Below are 16593 nucleotides of genomic sequence, written 5' to 3'. Positions count from 1 at the left end.
GGCAAAGTGAGGGCCATGCAAAGCAATGCAGAAAGTATGAGAGATGTGAATGAGTTTTATTTTAGCAAATCTTTTGCAATCAATATATACATTGGGTCACATTCACATGCTGTGCCCACTCCCACCATGTCTGTCCAACAATTTACTTTGGTACTAATTACCTTCTGAGAAGAGGATCTTCATTCTATTCTGATCTTATTCCATCGGCATCGCCATGAATGCATCTGAAAATCTTGGAGATCTGCTGGAATCCTTATTGCCCCATAAAATCTATCTGTAGCTCCACAGTTGCTTTCATCCTTTGGCCACAAAATTGCACTTTCCTTTTTAACTTCAGCGGGCATTTAAGGACCTGCAGCAGCAGCTATTTTCAGCCTCATTGCAATGATCATTAGATTTGTATAGAAGAACAATTTATCCTTTGTAAGACTACATTTAGTGAGGGTACCCTCAAAACAATAAGCAGTCTTATATAAGTTGTGCATATCTAGCTAACAGCTCAGTAAGAAGAATCTGCTTGTGATCATCACTGAACCATCTATTGGGAAGACGTAGGGTTTGGAATTTAGTGATGGGTTTCAAATAACGGAAGTTATGCACCTGAAAGTCAATTTATGGCAGTCATAATAGGGATGTTGAGGACCACTCTGTCCATCTGACATGGCCGAGAGTTCATAAGAGTCAGTCCTAGAGATAGCAAAGGCATGGATATTAACATTTAGGTGGTTTATTGCAAACTATCCATGGTGTCTCTGGCATATTTCCCTCCTTTATGCCTGGGTATAAGTAAATACTCGGATGTTGTCCAGAGGAAAATCAGGTAGGAAAGGTGACTGTCATAAAGCTTGCCCGATCTTACATCTATTAAATTAAATGCACAGAAAATTAACAAAAAATGGCAGATATAATGCTTTTAACAAAGCAAAACATCCCAAGTTGGACAGACTTTGTTACTGAGAGTTTTGTACCAAAACAAAGAAGATGGGACATTTTCTGTGAATGAACTTTGTTTTTTCACCCCATAAATACTGTGACAGAAAGGAGTCAATATCATTTTGCAACTTAAACAAAAATGCTTCAGTTTTGCCAAGTTCTCTTTATGTAATGTTGGCCATTTTATCTAATGATCTCTCATATCCCAAGGGAAAAGGCACTTGTCCTGAGAGATGAATGGAAAATCAGAAGGTAAGTACGACATATTTCTTATGAACTGGTTGAATCACATAATCAGGCAGGCTGTAATTCAATGAGTGATGATATCAGCTTCCTGAAAACGTACAGATGGAAATCTGCTGATAGGTAAATACATTATTTGATGTAACACTGAATCATACAGAATGGGAAAGTCTCTTGTCTAAATTAACTAACCTCAGATGTGGTCATTATAAGGAATTCTAATAGATGTTGAGAATCTATAAGAAGAAGCTATAGTGGCATCAGCATGCTTGAAGGGAAAAGTCAGGCAGGATTTATGTCTTTGATTACAAGGCATCTGCCACTCATGGAAAGTGAATATGTGTGAACCTCCAATTAAGGCAATAAAGATTGGCTTTGAGACCCCTCATAAGAGAACAGACAATTACTACTGATCAGCCATGCTTTTACGTAAAGAGTAGTGGTCAAGGCACCAAAGTTTTGCATCGCTACCTTGAATAATGAAGGTGCTTCATACTAAGTCTTGCCTTCCTTTCAAACCATAGTTTGCAAACAGGTGAACTTTTGGCACTGCATGAAATTTTTGTTTTGCTTTTTCCTAGCCTTACCATTTTTAACTATTTTAGATCATTTTGGTTTAGCATTAATTTTGGATGGACCAGCCCAAATTGGAAAACTGCTCATGGCCATTCCTTTGAGAGGATTGTGTTGGTATACGTTTTCTTCACATTTGTACATCTTACTTCAAAGTAAGGTCTTTGGCTATCAGGTAGAAATTGCTTTGGAAGATTAAATATTTAGGGTTCATTGGATAATTGGGTAGATTGTACATAGCGTGTGGTAGGAGAATCCTTGTGAGCATGGTCAGTAAAAGAAGTTAATCTTATAAATTTCCATTTGTGGACTGCTTGTGTGCTACTGGTGCCATTCTCGGGGGCGAAGAGTGGATGAGGGAAGCAAGGGGAGAGTGGACGGGGGAGCAAGGGGAGAGTGGATGGGGGAACAAAGGCAGAGTGGATTGGGGGAGCAAGGGCAGAGTGGATTGGGGGAGCAAGGGCAGAGTGGATTGGGGGAACAAGGACAGAGTGGATTGGGGGAACAAGGACAGAGTGGATGGGGGAAGCAAGGGCAGAGTGGATGGGGGAAGCAAGGGCAGAGTGGATGGGGGAAGCAAGAGCAGAGTGGATGGGGGAAGCAAGGGCAGAGTGGATGGGGGAAGCAAGGGCAGAGTGGATGGGGGAAGCAAGGGCAGAGTGGATGGGGGAAGCAAGGGCAGAGTGGATGGGGGAAGCAAGGGCAGAGTGGATGGGGGAGCAAGGGCAGAGTGGATGGGGGAGCAAGGGGAGAGTAGATGGGGTGGGAAGGGGAGGGTGGATGGGGGCAAGGGGAGAGTGGATGGGGGCAAGGGGAGAGTGGATGGGGGCAAGGGGAGAGTGGATGGGGGGCAAGGGGAGAGTGGATGGGGGAGCAAGGGGAGAGTGGATGGGGGAGCAAGGGAGACAGGATGTGGAGGCAAGGTGAGAGCGGATGCAAAATCATGCTGGGGGTGGATGTGGGATCATGCCAAGAGTGGATAGGAGGGCAAAGGGAGAGTGGATGTGAGGGTAAAGAGGGAGTGGATGGGCAGGCATTTGGAGGGTGGATGGGAGGGCAAGAGGGGAGTGGATGGAGGAGAGTGGATGGGAGGGCAAGAGGAGAGTGGATGGAGGAGTGTGGATGGAGGGAGAGTGGATGGGAGGGCAAGAGGAGAATGGATGGAGATTGAGTAACGGAGGAGGGGAGAGTAACAGGGGAGGCAAAAAGTCGGAGGGAGCGTGACGGAGCGGGGAGTGACAAAGAGGATAAGTGAGAGAACCGGAGTGATGGACGGGGAGTGACAAAGAGGATAAGTGAGAGAACCGGAGTGATGGACGGGGAGTGACAAAGAGGATAAGTGAGAGAACCGGAGTGATGGACGGGGAGTGACAAAGAGGATAAGTGAGAGAACCGGAGTGATGGACGGGGAGTGACAAAGAGGATAAGTGAGAGAACCGGAGTGATGGACGGGGAGTGACAAAGAGGATAAGTGAGAGAACCGGAGTGATGGACGGGGAGTGACAAAGAGGATAAGTGAGAGAACCGGAGTGATGGAGGGGGAGTGACAAGTCCGATGGGCTGTCGGGGGAGTGACGATGGTGGGTGCGGCCGTGAGCTGGCAGGTGCTCGGGTCGTGTCCGGGTTCAACTGCACATTGGGAGCCGCTCCTGCTCGGAACGGTTTGTCTTTGAACGCACCTCCCAGCATGAACAGGTTCTGGCCGGTTTTCTCTGGCAATCGGTAGTGCTGATCGACAGTTCGCCTCATCCATATCTTTCTTTCAAGTATCTTTTGACTCGGTGGATTATTTTTAAGGACTCTTCGCTTAGGCCGGACAGCCGCCTGTGAGTGTAGTTTGAACCGTCTCTCCCCAGCGGCCGTAGGTACCACTGTGCACTCCAGCCGGCTCTGGAGCGCTGATTACTGGGGCTGATGCTGGGCCTGGGGAGCGGGCGGCGCAGCGCGCGTTCTCCGCCGCTGTTCTTTCTGCTGCTGGCGCTGGGCGCGTGCTTGGCCTTCCTCGCGCTCAGTTACTGGGTATCGAGCTCGCGCAGCGTCGAGCTGCAGGCACGAGTCGCCGAGCTGGACGCCAAGGTCCGGCGCGCGGCCGCCGACCTCAGCGCGTCGGAGCTGCAGAAGCATCAACTCCAGCTGCAATTGCAGAGCCAACTCGAGGGCCACAAGGACGAAGTGGGTCATCTCGGACTACTGCACCGCCAGCAGATCCAGTCCGAGGCCAGGATTTGCAACCAAGAGAAGGTAAATTGCACTACTCGGGGAGAAGGGAGGAATGTTTGGAAGAAGATGGAGGGGAAACGGAATTATACTACAATTAGCTATAAAAGCTAGTGTACGAATATAAAAAAGGCTAATACAACTTAAGCCTTATGTTGGAATGCAAACAAGAAAGTATGATTCGGTCGTACAGAACTTTGGTAACATCCCTTCTGGATTTCTGTTTTCAGTTTTGGACACCGTATCTGGGGCAACAAGACATATTGGCTTGAAAGGAGTCCAGAATGGTGGGTCTTAAATACTTAAATAATGAGGGTAGTTTGCTTAAATTTAGCTTGCATTCGCTTATGTTTTGTTGGTTCTAGGTTGGTGTAATTAGGCTCCTCGTTCTCAATTACACTCCTGTAAATTGTCTTGGGTACAACTGGTCAATTTAAAGTTTTTCTGTTATGAGTACAGTGCAATACAACAAGATTTTATCTGAAATAAAAACAGAAAATGCTTGAAAAACTCAGCAGGTCTAACAATGTCTGGAGAGAAAAAGTTTTGAGTCCGTATAACTTCTTCAGAGCTGAAGAGAAGTAAAAATGTACTGAAATTTATACTGTTTAAGTGGGGTGTTGCAGGTGAAGCTGCATAGAAGGCCAGCGATAGGTGGGGGCAAAGGAGAGATTGACAAAGATGTCATGAACAAAAGGACAAAGGGAGCATTAATAGAATGGTATAGGCTAAAGGAGATGCTGATAGTGGCATTAATGTAAGAAAGCAGAATGTGATAATAGCAAGTCAAGGGTAAGCACTCTGAAAAGAACAATATGAACAAGTGACAGATGGCCCCTATGGAGATGCAGTGGGGGGAGGGGACGGTGCTGGGGAAAAAAGATCGAAAATAGGATAAAAGGTGTGGCTGAAACAATGAATAAATGAATAAAAATGAAAATAAGTAAAAATAAGTGGATAAAAAATAAAAATGAATATTGAAAAAAGGAGGTAAAAAAGGGGTGAGGATAGAGCAGCGACTTCATGGCCTGAAGCTGTTAAACTCATTGATAAGTCCGGAAGGCTGTAAAGTGCCTAATCAGAAGATTAGGTGCTGTTCCTCTAGTTTGTTCCTCCAAACACACATATAAGACACGCAAAAACAGTTATTTACTTATTAAGTTTACAAACCCGGGGCTCGTAATCTGTTAACCTAAATGATACAGTTAGGTAGAATTGGGGAGATCTGGTGGTTTGATCAAACTTTTTCACATTTGTCGTGGCTTGGGGAACAGCGGGGGTTTATATTACTGCTCACTATCCCCATGAGTCCTGACAAATTGTAAATAATTGTGGCCCCAGCACTGATCCCTGTGGCACTCCACTATTTACAGGCTGTCATCCTGAAAATGCCTCTCATCCTAACACACTGTCTTCCATTAGTTAGCCAATCCTCTATCCATGCTAATATACTACTCCCAACACAATGGGCTCTTGCCTTATTATTTCCCCTTCATGAAACCACACTGACTCTGCTTGATTATATTATGCATTTCTAAATGCTGTGCTATTACTTCCTTTACAATATACTCTAACATTTTCCCAATGATGGATGTTAAGCTAAATGGCCTATAGTTACCTGTTTTATGTCTTCCTCTCTTTGAATAAGGGCGTTACATTGGCAGTTTTCCAATCTTCTGGAACTTTCCCAGAATCTGAGGATTCTTGGAAGATTACTACCAGTGCATCCACTATTTCTGTAGCTACTTCCTTTAATTTCCTGGGATACAACCCATCAGGTCCAGGGACTTATCGGCCTTTAGCCCCATTAATTTCCATAGTACTTTTTCTCTAGTGATATTTATTGTATTTATTTCCTCCATCCCTTTCGCCCCTTGCTTACTTAGTATTTTTGGAATTCTATTAGTGTCTATTACTGCGAAGACTGATGCAAAGTATTTATTCATCTCCTCTGCCATTTCCTGATTCCCTATTATTACTCCCCCAGCCTCATTCGCTAAGGGGCCTGTGTTCACTTTGACCTCTCTCTTCCATTTTATATATTTAAAGAAGCTCTTGCTGTCCATTTTTATATTACTTGCTAGTTTATCCTCAAAGTTTATTTTCTCCCTCTTTATTATTTTTTGGTCATCTTTTGTTGGTTTTTAAAACTTTCCCAATCCTCTGGGTTACCACTAATCTTTGCCACATTGTATGTTTTTTCTTTCAATTTGATACTATCCTTAATTTCCTTGGTTAACCATGGTTGGTTTATCCCCTTCCTTGGATCCTTCTTTCTCATTGGGTTATATCTTTGTTGTGAGTCACAAACTATTTTCTTAAACGTCTGCCATTGTTCATCAACTGTCTTTTCTGCTAAACTCTTTTCCAAGTCCACTCTAGCCACTCTCAGACTGAATGCTAAATTTGACTATGTTATGGTCACTGTTTCCTCGGGGTTCTTTTACTCAGAGAACATTTATTAAACCTGCCTCATTACACATTAGCAGATCCAAAATAGCCTAATCCCTGGTTGGATCCATAACATATTGTTCTAGGAAACTGTCCTGAATACAATGTATGAATTCTTGCTCGTGGCTACCTCTGCCAATTTGATTTTCCCAATCTACATGAAGATTAAAGTCACCCATGATTAATGTACTGTCTGTTTTATATGCCCTCATTATCTCCTGATTTACTCTCTGTCCTACAGCATAGCTACTGTTAGGGGGCCTATAGACTACTCCCACCAGTGTCTTCCCCTTGTTATTCCTTACCTCCACCCATATGGATTCTACATCTTCCGATCCAAGATCATTTCTTGCTATCGTATTTATTCCATCTTGTGCTAACAAAGCTACCCCACCACCCTTTCCTTCCTGCTTGTCCTTTCGCAAAGTCGCATGCCCCAAAGATTTAGTTCCCAGCTTTGATCTCCTTGTAACCATGTCTCCATAATGGCTATAAGATCATACATATTAACCTCTATTCGTGCCATTAATACATTTATTTTGTTCCGATTACAACATGCATTTAAGTAAGGAGCTATTAATTTTGCCTTTTTACCATTTTTTCCCTTAGACCCTTTTTGTTGCTTTTTTTTTTATGTTTGTACACTCTGTCCCTTCCTGTCACACTCTGGGCATCAATACCTAAATAGCTGCCCTGCAATGCTTATCCTTTTGCTTTGTTAGCCTATGTATGCCCTCTCTTTCAAATTGTATCCTGTATACCAAGGCCTAAATCATTAATATATATCAGGAAAAGCAAGGGTCCCAACACCGACCCATGGGGAACTCCACAACAAACCCTCCTTCAGCTTGAAAATGTCCATTACTACTAGCCACTACTGTCTGATTCCTGTCACTCGATCAATTTCATATCCATGTTGCTACTGTCCCTTTTATTCCATGAGCTATAACTTTGTTCACATCTGTTGTGCGGCACTGTATCAAATGCCTCTTAGAAGTCCATGTACGCCACGTCAACAGCATTGCCCTCATCAACGCACTCTGTTACCGCTTCAGAAATCCCCAGCAAGTTAATTAAACATGATTTTCCTTTAAGGAATCCATGCTGGCTTTCCTTAATTAACCCACATTTCTCCAAGTAACTATTAATTTTATCCCAAATTATTGTTTCTAGAAGTTTCGCCTTCAGTTTTCCCTTTTTAAACCCTTATTATGTCTGAATTACCTCCTGTTTCAACATGGGGAGCATCTTCTTTCTTGGTAAAGACAGATACAAAATATTCATTTAATAAGTCAGTCCTCTCCCTCTGTGCATAAGTCCCCTTTTTGATCCCTAATCGCCCCTACTCTTTTTACCACACTTTTACAATTTATATGCCTATAGAAGACTTTGGGATTCCATTTTATGTTAGCTGCCGGTCTCCCTTCAGACTCCCTCTTTGCTTTTCTTATTTGCTTTTTCATCTCCCCTCTGAATCTTCTATATTCAGCCTGGTTCTCAATTGTATTTTCTACCTGACATCTGTCATAAGCACATTTTTTCTTCAACTTAATTTCTATTTCTTTTGTCATTCAGGGAGCTTTGGATTCGTTTGTCCTACCTTTCCCTTTCGAAGGAATATACTTTGACTGTGTCCGAACTATCTCCTCTTTGCAGGTAGCCCATTGTTCAGCTACCATTTTTCCGCCAACCTTTGACTCCAATTCGTTTGACCCTGATCTGTTCTTCCCCCATTGAAGTTGGCTTCCCCCTCCCAGTTAAATATTCCTACTATGGATACCTCCTTGTGCTTTTCCATAGCCAGCATAAATCTTATGATAAAATGATCACTGTCCCCTAAATGTTCTCCTACTGACACTTGATTCACTGGTTGAGCCCAGTATGTTGACTCAGTGTGCTGGAGGTGTCAGGCTGCAAGTTTGGACATTCTGCTACCTGGGGCAGGATTTTCTGTTTGACATGCAGGGGAGGCGGGCCCCGCATGTCAGCGCATAAAATGACGCACGGTGACGTCGGGCGAGCGTCCTGACGTCAGCGGACACCATCGTGATATTTTGCTGGTTGGGCGCACAATGAAGTTCGATGCATGCCTGCCATTAATTAACGGGCTAGTTAAGGCCCTTAAGTCGTCAACCGACGGTGATTTTCATGCGCCTGTGCGATCTTCGGATCGGCGCATGGGCGCAATCGGCAGGCAGGGTAGAGACTTTTCTATGAACCTCATCCACGGGCGGGATAAGAGGGCTCAGTGGGGTTGTGAATCTGCCTTGTGGAGTATTTATTGGAGAAAGTATTTTAAACTTGCCTGTGATATGCAGCAGATCAGAATGAATTCCAGCAGCTTTCTGTGTACTTTGAACCTTCAGGTTGATACTCTGCAATCGGTAATCTTTATTGGGGCTACAGCTTTCCGGTGGTCTCCCCTTAGCCTCGGTATCGATTCTGATATGTCCACTGGAGGCACCTCCTCTGAGGAGGAAGGGAGGGCTAGAATGAGGAGTAGGCCAGGAGTGCAAATTCAACCTCCAGTGGAGCCACCTTTGGGCGTACAGGTGTAGGCAGAAGGGGCGCAGGGTCAAGAGGTAGTCCAAGGTGGAAGGGGCCGCAGAAGATGCCACTATCCTGCCAGGGTATACAGCCCATGAAGCAATTACCTCAATATGATTGAGGTGCAGTGCCGAAGGAGGCTCCAACTCAAGGGAGTCAGTCAACCATATCTGTCAGATGATTGGCCCTGAAATCTCTCCCAACTGTGTGGGCAGTCACCCCATGCCAGTGGCTCTGACGGTCACAGTTGCCCTCCACTTCTACGCATCTGGCTGCTTCCAGGGCTTGGTGGGTGATCTTTGTGGTGTCTCCCACTCAGCTGTCCATACTTATGTCAAACAAGTCACAGATGCTCTGTTCAAGCGTGCATTGACCTTCATCCACTTACGCTGGGACCAGGCAAGCCAAAAGTGAGCCAGAGGCTTCGCGGCCGGCCGTTGCTGGCTTCCCCTGCATCCAGGGTGCAATAGACTGGACACCTGTGGCCATCAAGGTGCCAGCAGGTGAGCCCAGTGCCTTCGTCAACAGGAAGGGCTTCCATTCCATGAACGTGCAGATAGTGTATGCTCACAGGATGCTGATTCCACAACTCTGTTCATGGTATCCAGGCCTACATCCTCAGACACTCCCAGGTGCTGGAGCTCCTCAGTGCTCTGGCTTGGCTTGATGGATAGCTGCTGGGTGACAAGGGCTATCCCCTCAGAAGGTGGCTCATGAAGCTTCTCCACCATCCAATATCAGAAGCTGAGCAGCGCTCCAATAGGAGCCACGCCTCCACAAGGGCTGTGCTGGAGAGAGCCATCAGTCTTCCCAAGATGCTCTTCCAATGCCTGGACCGATTGGGGTGTACTCCAGTACCCCCCATATCATGTGTTGCTGATAGTGATTGCATGCTGCGCTCTACACAATCTTGCGCTGGAAAGGGGGGACGCAGTGGACGATGAAGACATTGACGCAGTGCCTGTGGCTGCACACGATTCTGAGGATGAGCAAGCACAGGAGAATGCTGAGGGGCTAGACGCTGACCTCGAACTACACCATGGAGGCAGGGGACACCCAGGAGGCTTTAATCCAACGAACCTTCCGCTAACTCAACTCATATGGATCAGCAGGACAAGCCTTGCCTGGCGCTTTCATATTCAGCACCTAAGTGCTAAATCTGCCAGGTCATTAGCAGCTACAAAGGGCTTTGGACATAAATTTGAATGTCCAAACAAACACTCATGACATTTATCTGAAACATACACATGTAGAACAAAGGAGCCACTCAGCAGCCATGGTAACACATCTGATTTTTATTTTAAACATCAAATGTTCTTACAAATCCAAAACAAAATGTTAAGCAAGCAAAAAAAAATTATAAGGACCTAATCTCGGGCCAACATAAAAGCACCAGTGAGAAACCTGTGGTGTGCCTAAGGTACCTTATGCTTTCGTTTCCGGGTGCTATGTCTTGATGCTGCCCCAGCACTTGGAGTGGCATCTGAGACAGCCTGCTGACTCTGCTGTCCTGTTGGCCTTGATGACCTTGGCGGTCATCCTCTGGCCTGTGGAGCCTGTGCTGGCACTGCCTGGGAGGGATCTGCCAGTTGCACAGCTGGCATCTCCCCAGTCATCGCAGCCTCACCCGATGAAGTGGTCAGTGGGAGAGGGGCAGAACAGCTGGTGCCCTCATCTGGAGTGCCGTGAGAGAAGCCTGCAGATATGACGGGCAGCTGCTGCACCCACATGATGTCGCCTCGGACCTCCCTGCTCACTGTGGATGGACGGGCAATGGGCTGGGAAGCTTGAAGCCTACATCATTTCCCACATTGGCAATGACCAGCTGTGGCCACTGGTGCTGTGAGGGCTTGCAGGTCCGAGCGTAACCTCAGGAGAACCTGATTGTTCTCCTGGAGGCGCCTCTCCATGAGAGTCACCATTCTCTCCATGTAGGAAGCATGACGCTCTGACATGAGGCTCATTGCATCAGTGATGCTCCATGTGGACTCCTCCACAACAGACACCAAGCGAAGCACAGCCTCATGTATCACTCCCAGATGCTCCTGCACACCCGGCCGCATTTCCTGCAGTTGCTGCATCACGGACGACTCCAGAGGCACATCATCACGCACCGAATGAGCATGTGCCTGGTCCCCTGCAGTCCTCCGACTGCTGATGCCATCGGTGTTCTCTGTCTCTCCAGCTCCTCCAGTGAATGTGAAGTGCCCTCTCCACTGTGCCCCGGGACACTAGCCAATGTTCCAATGCCCACCGAGGTGCTAGTATCTACGCTAGTGCCTGCCTTGCAGGTGACACTTGAGGGCCCTCAGGTGTAAGAGGGGCACCTGTAGCTCCTCCTGCCAGCTATGCTCTGATGATGCTGAAATGAACAACAAGCACAGTGGATCAGTTAGCGTGCACACAGTGACACACTTCATCCATTTCCCCCTGGCTCATTATGCGCTCAACCTTCCAGAATCAATGGACACGAACATTGGTGGGGTGGCAAATAGTGAGTCCATGACACTCCGTTCCACGACACTCCGTTCCACGACACTCCGTTCCACGACACTCCGTTCCACGACACTCCGTTCCACGACACTCCGTTCCACGACACTCCGTTCCACGACACTCCGTTCCACGACACTCCGTTTCACGACATTGCCTTACATTACAGGCGGATATAAATGGGCTGGTCAGATAGGCTGATGAATGCCAAATGGAATGTAATGTGGATAAGTATGAGGTCATGCTCTTGGGCAGGACAAACAAGGCATGGGAATACACGATGAATGGTAGGACCATGGAAAGTAACGAGGATCAGAGGGACCTCAGTGTGCGTGTTGACAGGTAGCGGGTCAAGTACATAAGGTGTTTAAGGAGGCAAGTGTCATACTTGCCTTTATTAGCCGAGGTGTAGAACATAGGAGCAGAGAGGTAATGTTCCAAGTGCAGAAAATGCTGCATAGGCCACACTATAGTTCTGCGTACAGTTCTGAAACGCGCTTCACGGGAGGGATGTGATAGGAGTGGACAGAGTGCAGAGGTTGTTGACCAGGATGCTGGCTGGGTTGGAGAGTTTGACTTATGAGGAGAGATAGCATAGACTGAGATTATTTCCTCTGGAGCAGAGGAGATTGAGGGGTGACATGATTGAGGAGTATAAACTTATGAGGGGCAAGGATAGGGTCGACAGAAAGGAACTTTTCCACTTGGCAGAGGGATCAGTAATCAGGTGGCATTGATTTAAGGTAAGTTTGACAGGGGATGTGTTGAGCAACTTTTGCACGCAGAGGGTGTTGCGAATGTGGAACACACTGCCTGTGATAGACACAGAAACGCTCCTAACATGTAATAAATATTTGGATGTGCAGTTGCGATGCCATGGCATACAAGACCATGGGCATAGTGCTGGGAAGTGGGATTAGTAGACCTAAGAACATGTTTGATGTGCTCATCCTTGAAGGGCCGAAGGACCTTTTTCTATGATCCACGCCTCTGACTCTATCACTTTGTGACCGAGCAATGTCGCAACAATAACAAATTAAACAATCATCAGTGCTATGGATGGTGGGAGGACATTGTGGATCTCACTGTTGGCCTCAAATACCTGACCATTCCACCCCAGCCTCACCGACACTAGTTGACTTGGGTGCATGACGCCTCTCAAGCTCCAGGGCCTCCTGTTTAAAGCGGCTTAATATCAGGAGGTGAGCCTGGCTGCCTCCAGTCCTCGAACGCTCTGACGCATTATGAGCATTCTTCTCCTGAGAAGGGGAGAACACCATTCGTTGTGGCAATTTGCACATGGACTCTGCACACATATGCTGCACCCCAACCACAGTGGCCCACATCAGGCCTCCAGTGCCTCTTCTCTCTGCTAATGCTGATCAGTCACACAAAGATAGTACACCTCCTCCCAGCAACCACTTTGGACACACGCTGCGTACATCACTTTAGGAAACACACAGTCTTTACTCCCATTGCAAGGATGTGCAACTAAGTGCAGCGTCGAGGGCAGCAGATGGCTCTTGGCCACGACACCTTGAGGTTCCCCTTCCACCATCTCATCACCGTGAATAGGACATGTATTGGAGTTCTGAGTATGCACCTAGCTGCATCTTCTGTAGGTTGCCCCCAGACTAGTCATGTGCAGCTAAGAGTAGCACATGATGCAGGGGAGAACTCATCTCCTCATGAACCAGTCAGGCTGATCTAAGCATGGGCACTATCTGCTTGCACACCCAGCGAAGGAAAACTGCCCAACATGATTCAATGCAGTCACAACAGTAAGACTTTGGGCGGCGGAGGGGGAGCCTCAAAGGCCACGGCTACCTGATGGTTTAAATGACCAATGCCAATATGGTACTCACCCTTCCAAAGCGCAACAAATCATTGAAGCGCTTACATCACTGGATCCAAGTGCACCGCACCACATTGCAGGAGCTCGCCACTTCCTCCCAGGCATGTTTGGTCGCATCCTGGGGGACCAACACCTCCCGCCGTGCTGCCACCTCCTCGAGGAGGGCAGCAAGGCATTCATCTGAAAAGCAAGGGGCGCGTTGGCCTACCCTGCAGCCTGCCCTGCTCTTGTGGCAGACCCTGCAGCCTGGCCTGCTCTTCTGCCCTTCCCTCCAGCATGCCCTGTTCAGCCAACCCCCTGCAATGTGACTTTGAAGTGGCTATTGTGAGCAGCCTACAGGAGGCTGCCAGGCCTTCCTATAAACAGACTGCCAGATCACCATTGGACCCGGTGGTCTAAATAGGCCCGCCACCGCCCGCACACTCCCGCTATCCATGGGAGTCAGCAATATGCTGGGCGGGCCTTAATGGCTCGCCCGCGTAAAATGGTGATGCGGACCTGATCGTGGGCACCAATCGGGCCCACGCCCACTCCAACTCCGCCCTCCTGACAGGCAGAAAATTCTGTCCTTGGTTACTGCTTTCTGAAAGAAATTTGCAGGCATAGAAATGTACCAGAGTTCCCCTTGCAGCAGTCTGACTATATGGTATCTCACTCTTTAAAAATTACTGTATATCTCCCTGACCAATAGAGATTAAGAGTTTGCTGACACATTTTGCTGCCAGGTATCTTTTTAAGTAAACACACTTTTATCTTGATTGTCCCCAATCTGTTGATAGCTACTGGCTATCCTGAATTTCAAATAGCTTCCACCTGTCTCCACAAGAGAGGAAATGATGTTGACTTGCCTGTGAGGCAGCAGTCTTTTGACAGTTCCTATGCCGCCCCCCTTCAGGCCCTCGGTTGATCTGATATGGGGGGTGGAAGAGGGTAGGTGCTTTCATTTCCGAGCATCAGAGCTATGCCATTCAACACATTGCTAAACATATGATCATACGTACATAGAAACATACAAATTAGGAGCAGGAACGAGTAGATCATTCAGCCTGCTCTGCCATTCAGTAAGATCATGGCTGATCTGATTGTGGCCTCAATTCCACATTCTGCCTATCCCCGATAACCCTTGACTTCCCATGTTAGTCAAGAATCTATCAACCTCTGCCTTAAAATTATCAACTGACCCTGCCTCCACCGCTCTCTGGGGAAGAGAGTTCCAAAGATTCATAACCCTCTGAAAGAGAAAATTTCTTCTCATCTCCATCTTAAATGGGAGACCCCTTACTTTTAAACTGTGCCCCCTAATTCTAGTCGTTCCCACAAGGAGAAACATTCTTTCAGCTTCCACCCTGTCAAGTCCCCTCAGGATCTTATATGGTTCCATAAGATCACCTCTCAGTCTTCTGAACTCCAATGGATACAGGCCCAGCCTGTCCAACCTTTCCTTGCAAGATAAGCCTTCCATCCCAGGTATCAGTCGAGTGAACCTTCTCTGAATTGCTTCTAATGCATTTATGTCCTTTCTTAATTAAGGGGATCAAAACTGTACACACTACTCTAAGATGTGGTCTCACCAATGCCATGTACACAGTACTCCATTCCCACTGGAATAAACAACAATGTTCCATTTGCCTTCATAATCACCTGCTGAACCTGCATATTAACTGTTCCTGATTCATGTACAAGGGCATCCAGCTCCCTCTTTACCTTAGAGTTCTGCATTCTCTCTCCATTTAAATAATATGCTGTTTTTCTGTTCTTCCAGCCAAAGTGGATAAGTTCACATTTTCCCACATTACACTCCATTTGTCAAATTTCTGCCCACTCAGTGAACCTATGTCCCTTTGCAGACTCCTTATGTCCTCTTCACAGCTTAATTTCCTATCTATCTTTGTGTCATCAGCACATTTAGCAACTGTACTTTCAGCCCCTTCATCCAAGTCATTAATATAGATTGTAAATAGTTGAGGCACCAGCACTGATCCCTGTGGCACTCCACTTGCCACAACACTCAACCTGAAAAAGACCCATTTATCCCTATTCTCTGCTCCCTGTTGGGTAACCAATCCTCTATCCATGATCATATATTGCCCCCTACACCATGAACTCTTATTTTACGTAATAACCTTTGATGTGGCACCTTGTCAAATGTCTTCTGGAAAACTAAGTACAGCACATCCACAGGTTCCCCTTCATCCACATGACTTGTTACTTCCTCAAAGAACTCCATTAGATTAGTCAAACATAATCGCCCTTTCACAAAACTATGTTGACTCTGCTTGATTGTATTGAGATTTTCTAAGTGCACTGCTGTAGCCTCCTTAATAATAGATTCTAGCACTTTCCTACAACAAATGTTAAGCTAACTGGCCTGTAGTTTCCTGCTTTCCGTCTCCTTCCTTCCTTGAATAGAGGGGTCACATTTGCTATTTTCCAACTTGAAGGGACCTTTCTAGAATCTAGGGAATTTTCAAAAGTTAAAACCAATGCATCAATTATCTCAGCAGCCACTTTTTTTAAGACTCTAGGATGAAGTCCATCAGGACCCGGGGATTTGTCAGCTTTTAGTTCAATAATTTTTTTTAGTACCCTTTCTCTGGTGATTGTAATTGCAGAAACTTCTACTATCAGTTTTATATTTCTAGTTAGATTTCTCTTGTACTCTAATTTCTTCCTCTTTATCAATCCTTTAGTCATTATTTGCTGTTCTTTACATTCTGTCCAATCTTCTGACCTGCCACCCATCTTTGTGAAATTATACACTTTTTTCTTTCAATTTCATACTATCTTTAACTTCTTTAGTTAGCTATGGTTGATGTGTCCTTCCCTTAGATTCTTTCTTTCTCACTGGCACGCATCTTTTCTGAGTATTCCAAAATATCTGCTTAAATGTCTGCTTCTGCATCCCTACTGACCTATCCCTTAACCTAATTTTCCTATTCACTTTAGCCAGCTCTGTCTTCATGCCCTCATAATTGACCTTAAATAAGGTCAAAACCCCTCTCTCCCTCAAACTGAATGTGAAATTGAATCATATTATGATCTCTGTGATGGAGGGACACATTCACTATGAGGTTATTAATTAATCCTGTCTCATTGCACTTTACCAAATCAAGTATAGCCTGCTCTTAGATTGATGCTAAAATGTGCTGCTCTAAGAAGTTGTCCCAAAAGCACTGTGTGAACTCATTATCCAGGCTACCTTTGCCAATCTGATTTGTAGATTAAAATCACCCATGATTATTGCTGTACCTTTCTCACAAGCCCCCATTTTAAAAAATTCATTC

The 16593-nt window shown here is 46.0% G+C and overlaps 1 protein-coding gene across 1 annotated transcript in view; it reads left to right on the top strand.

The window, feature by feature from the left end:
• The first annotated feature begins 3350 nt into the window (after window positions 1-3350).
• golm1 (golgi membrane protein 1) overlaps window positions 3351-16593 on the top strand; it is a 52073-nt gene continuing 38830 nt past the window's right edge. The window contains exon 1 of the mRNA XM_041186589.1: window positions 3351-3990. Coding sequence (XP_041042523.1) covers window positions 3664-3990 — 327 coding nt within the window. The 5' untranslated portion in view covers window positions 3351-3663. The remainder of the gene's footprint in view (window positions 3991-16593) is intronic.

This window comes from Carcharodon carcharias, chromosome 4, assembly GCF_017639515.1.
Source record: "Carcharodon carcharias isolate sCarCar2 chromosome 4, sCarCar2.pri, whole genome shotgun sequence".
Classification (NCBI taxonomy): Eukaryota; Metazoa; Chordata; class Chondrichthyes; order Lamniformes; family Lamnidae; genus Carcharodon; species Carcharodon carcharias.
This window is presented reverse-complemented; position numbering and strand designations above follow the sequence as displayed.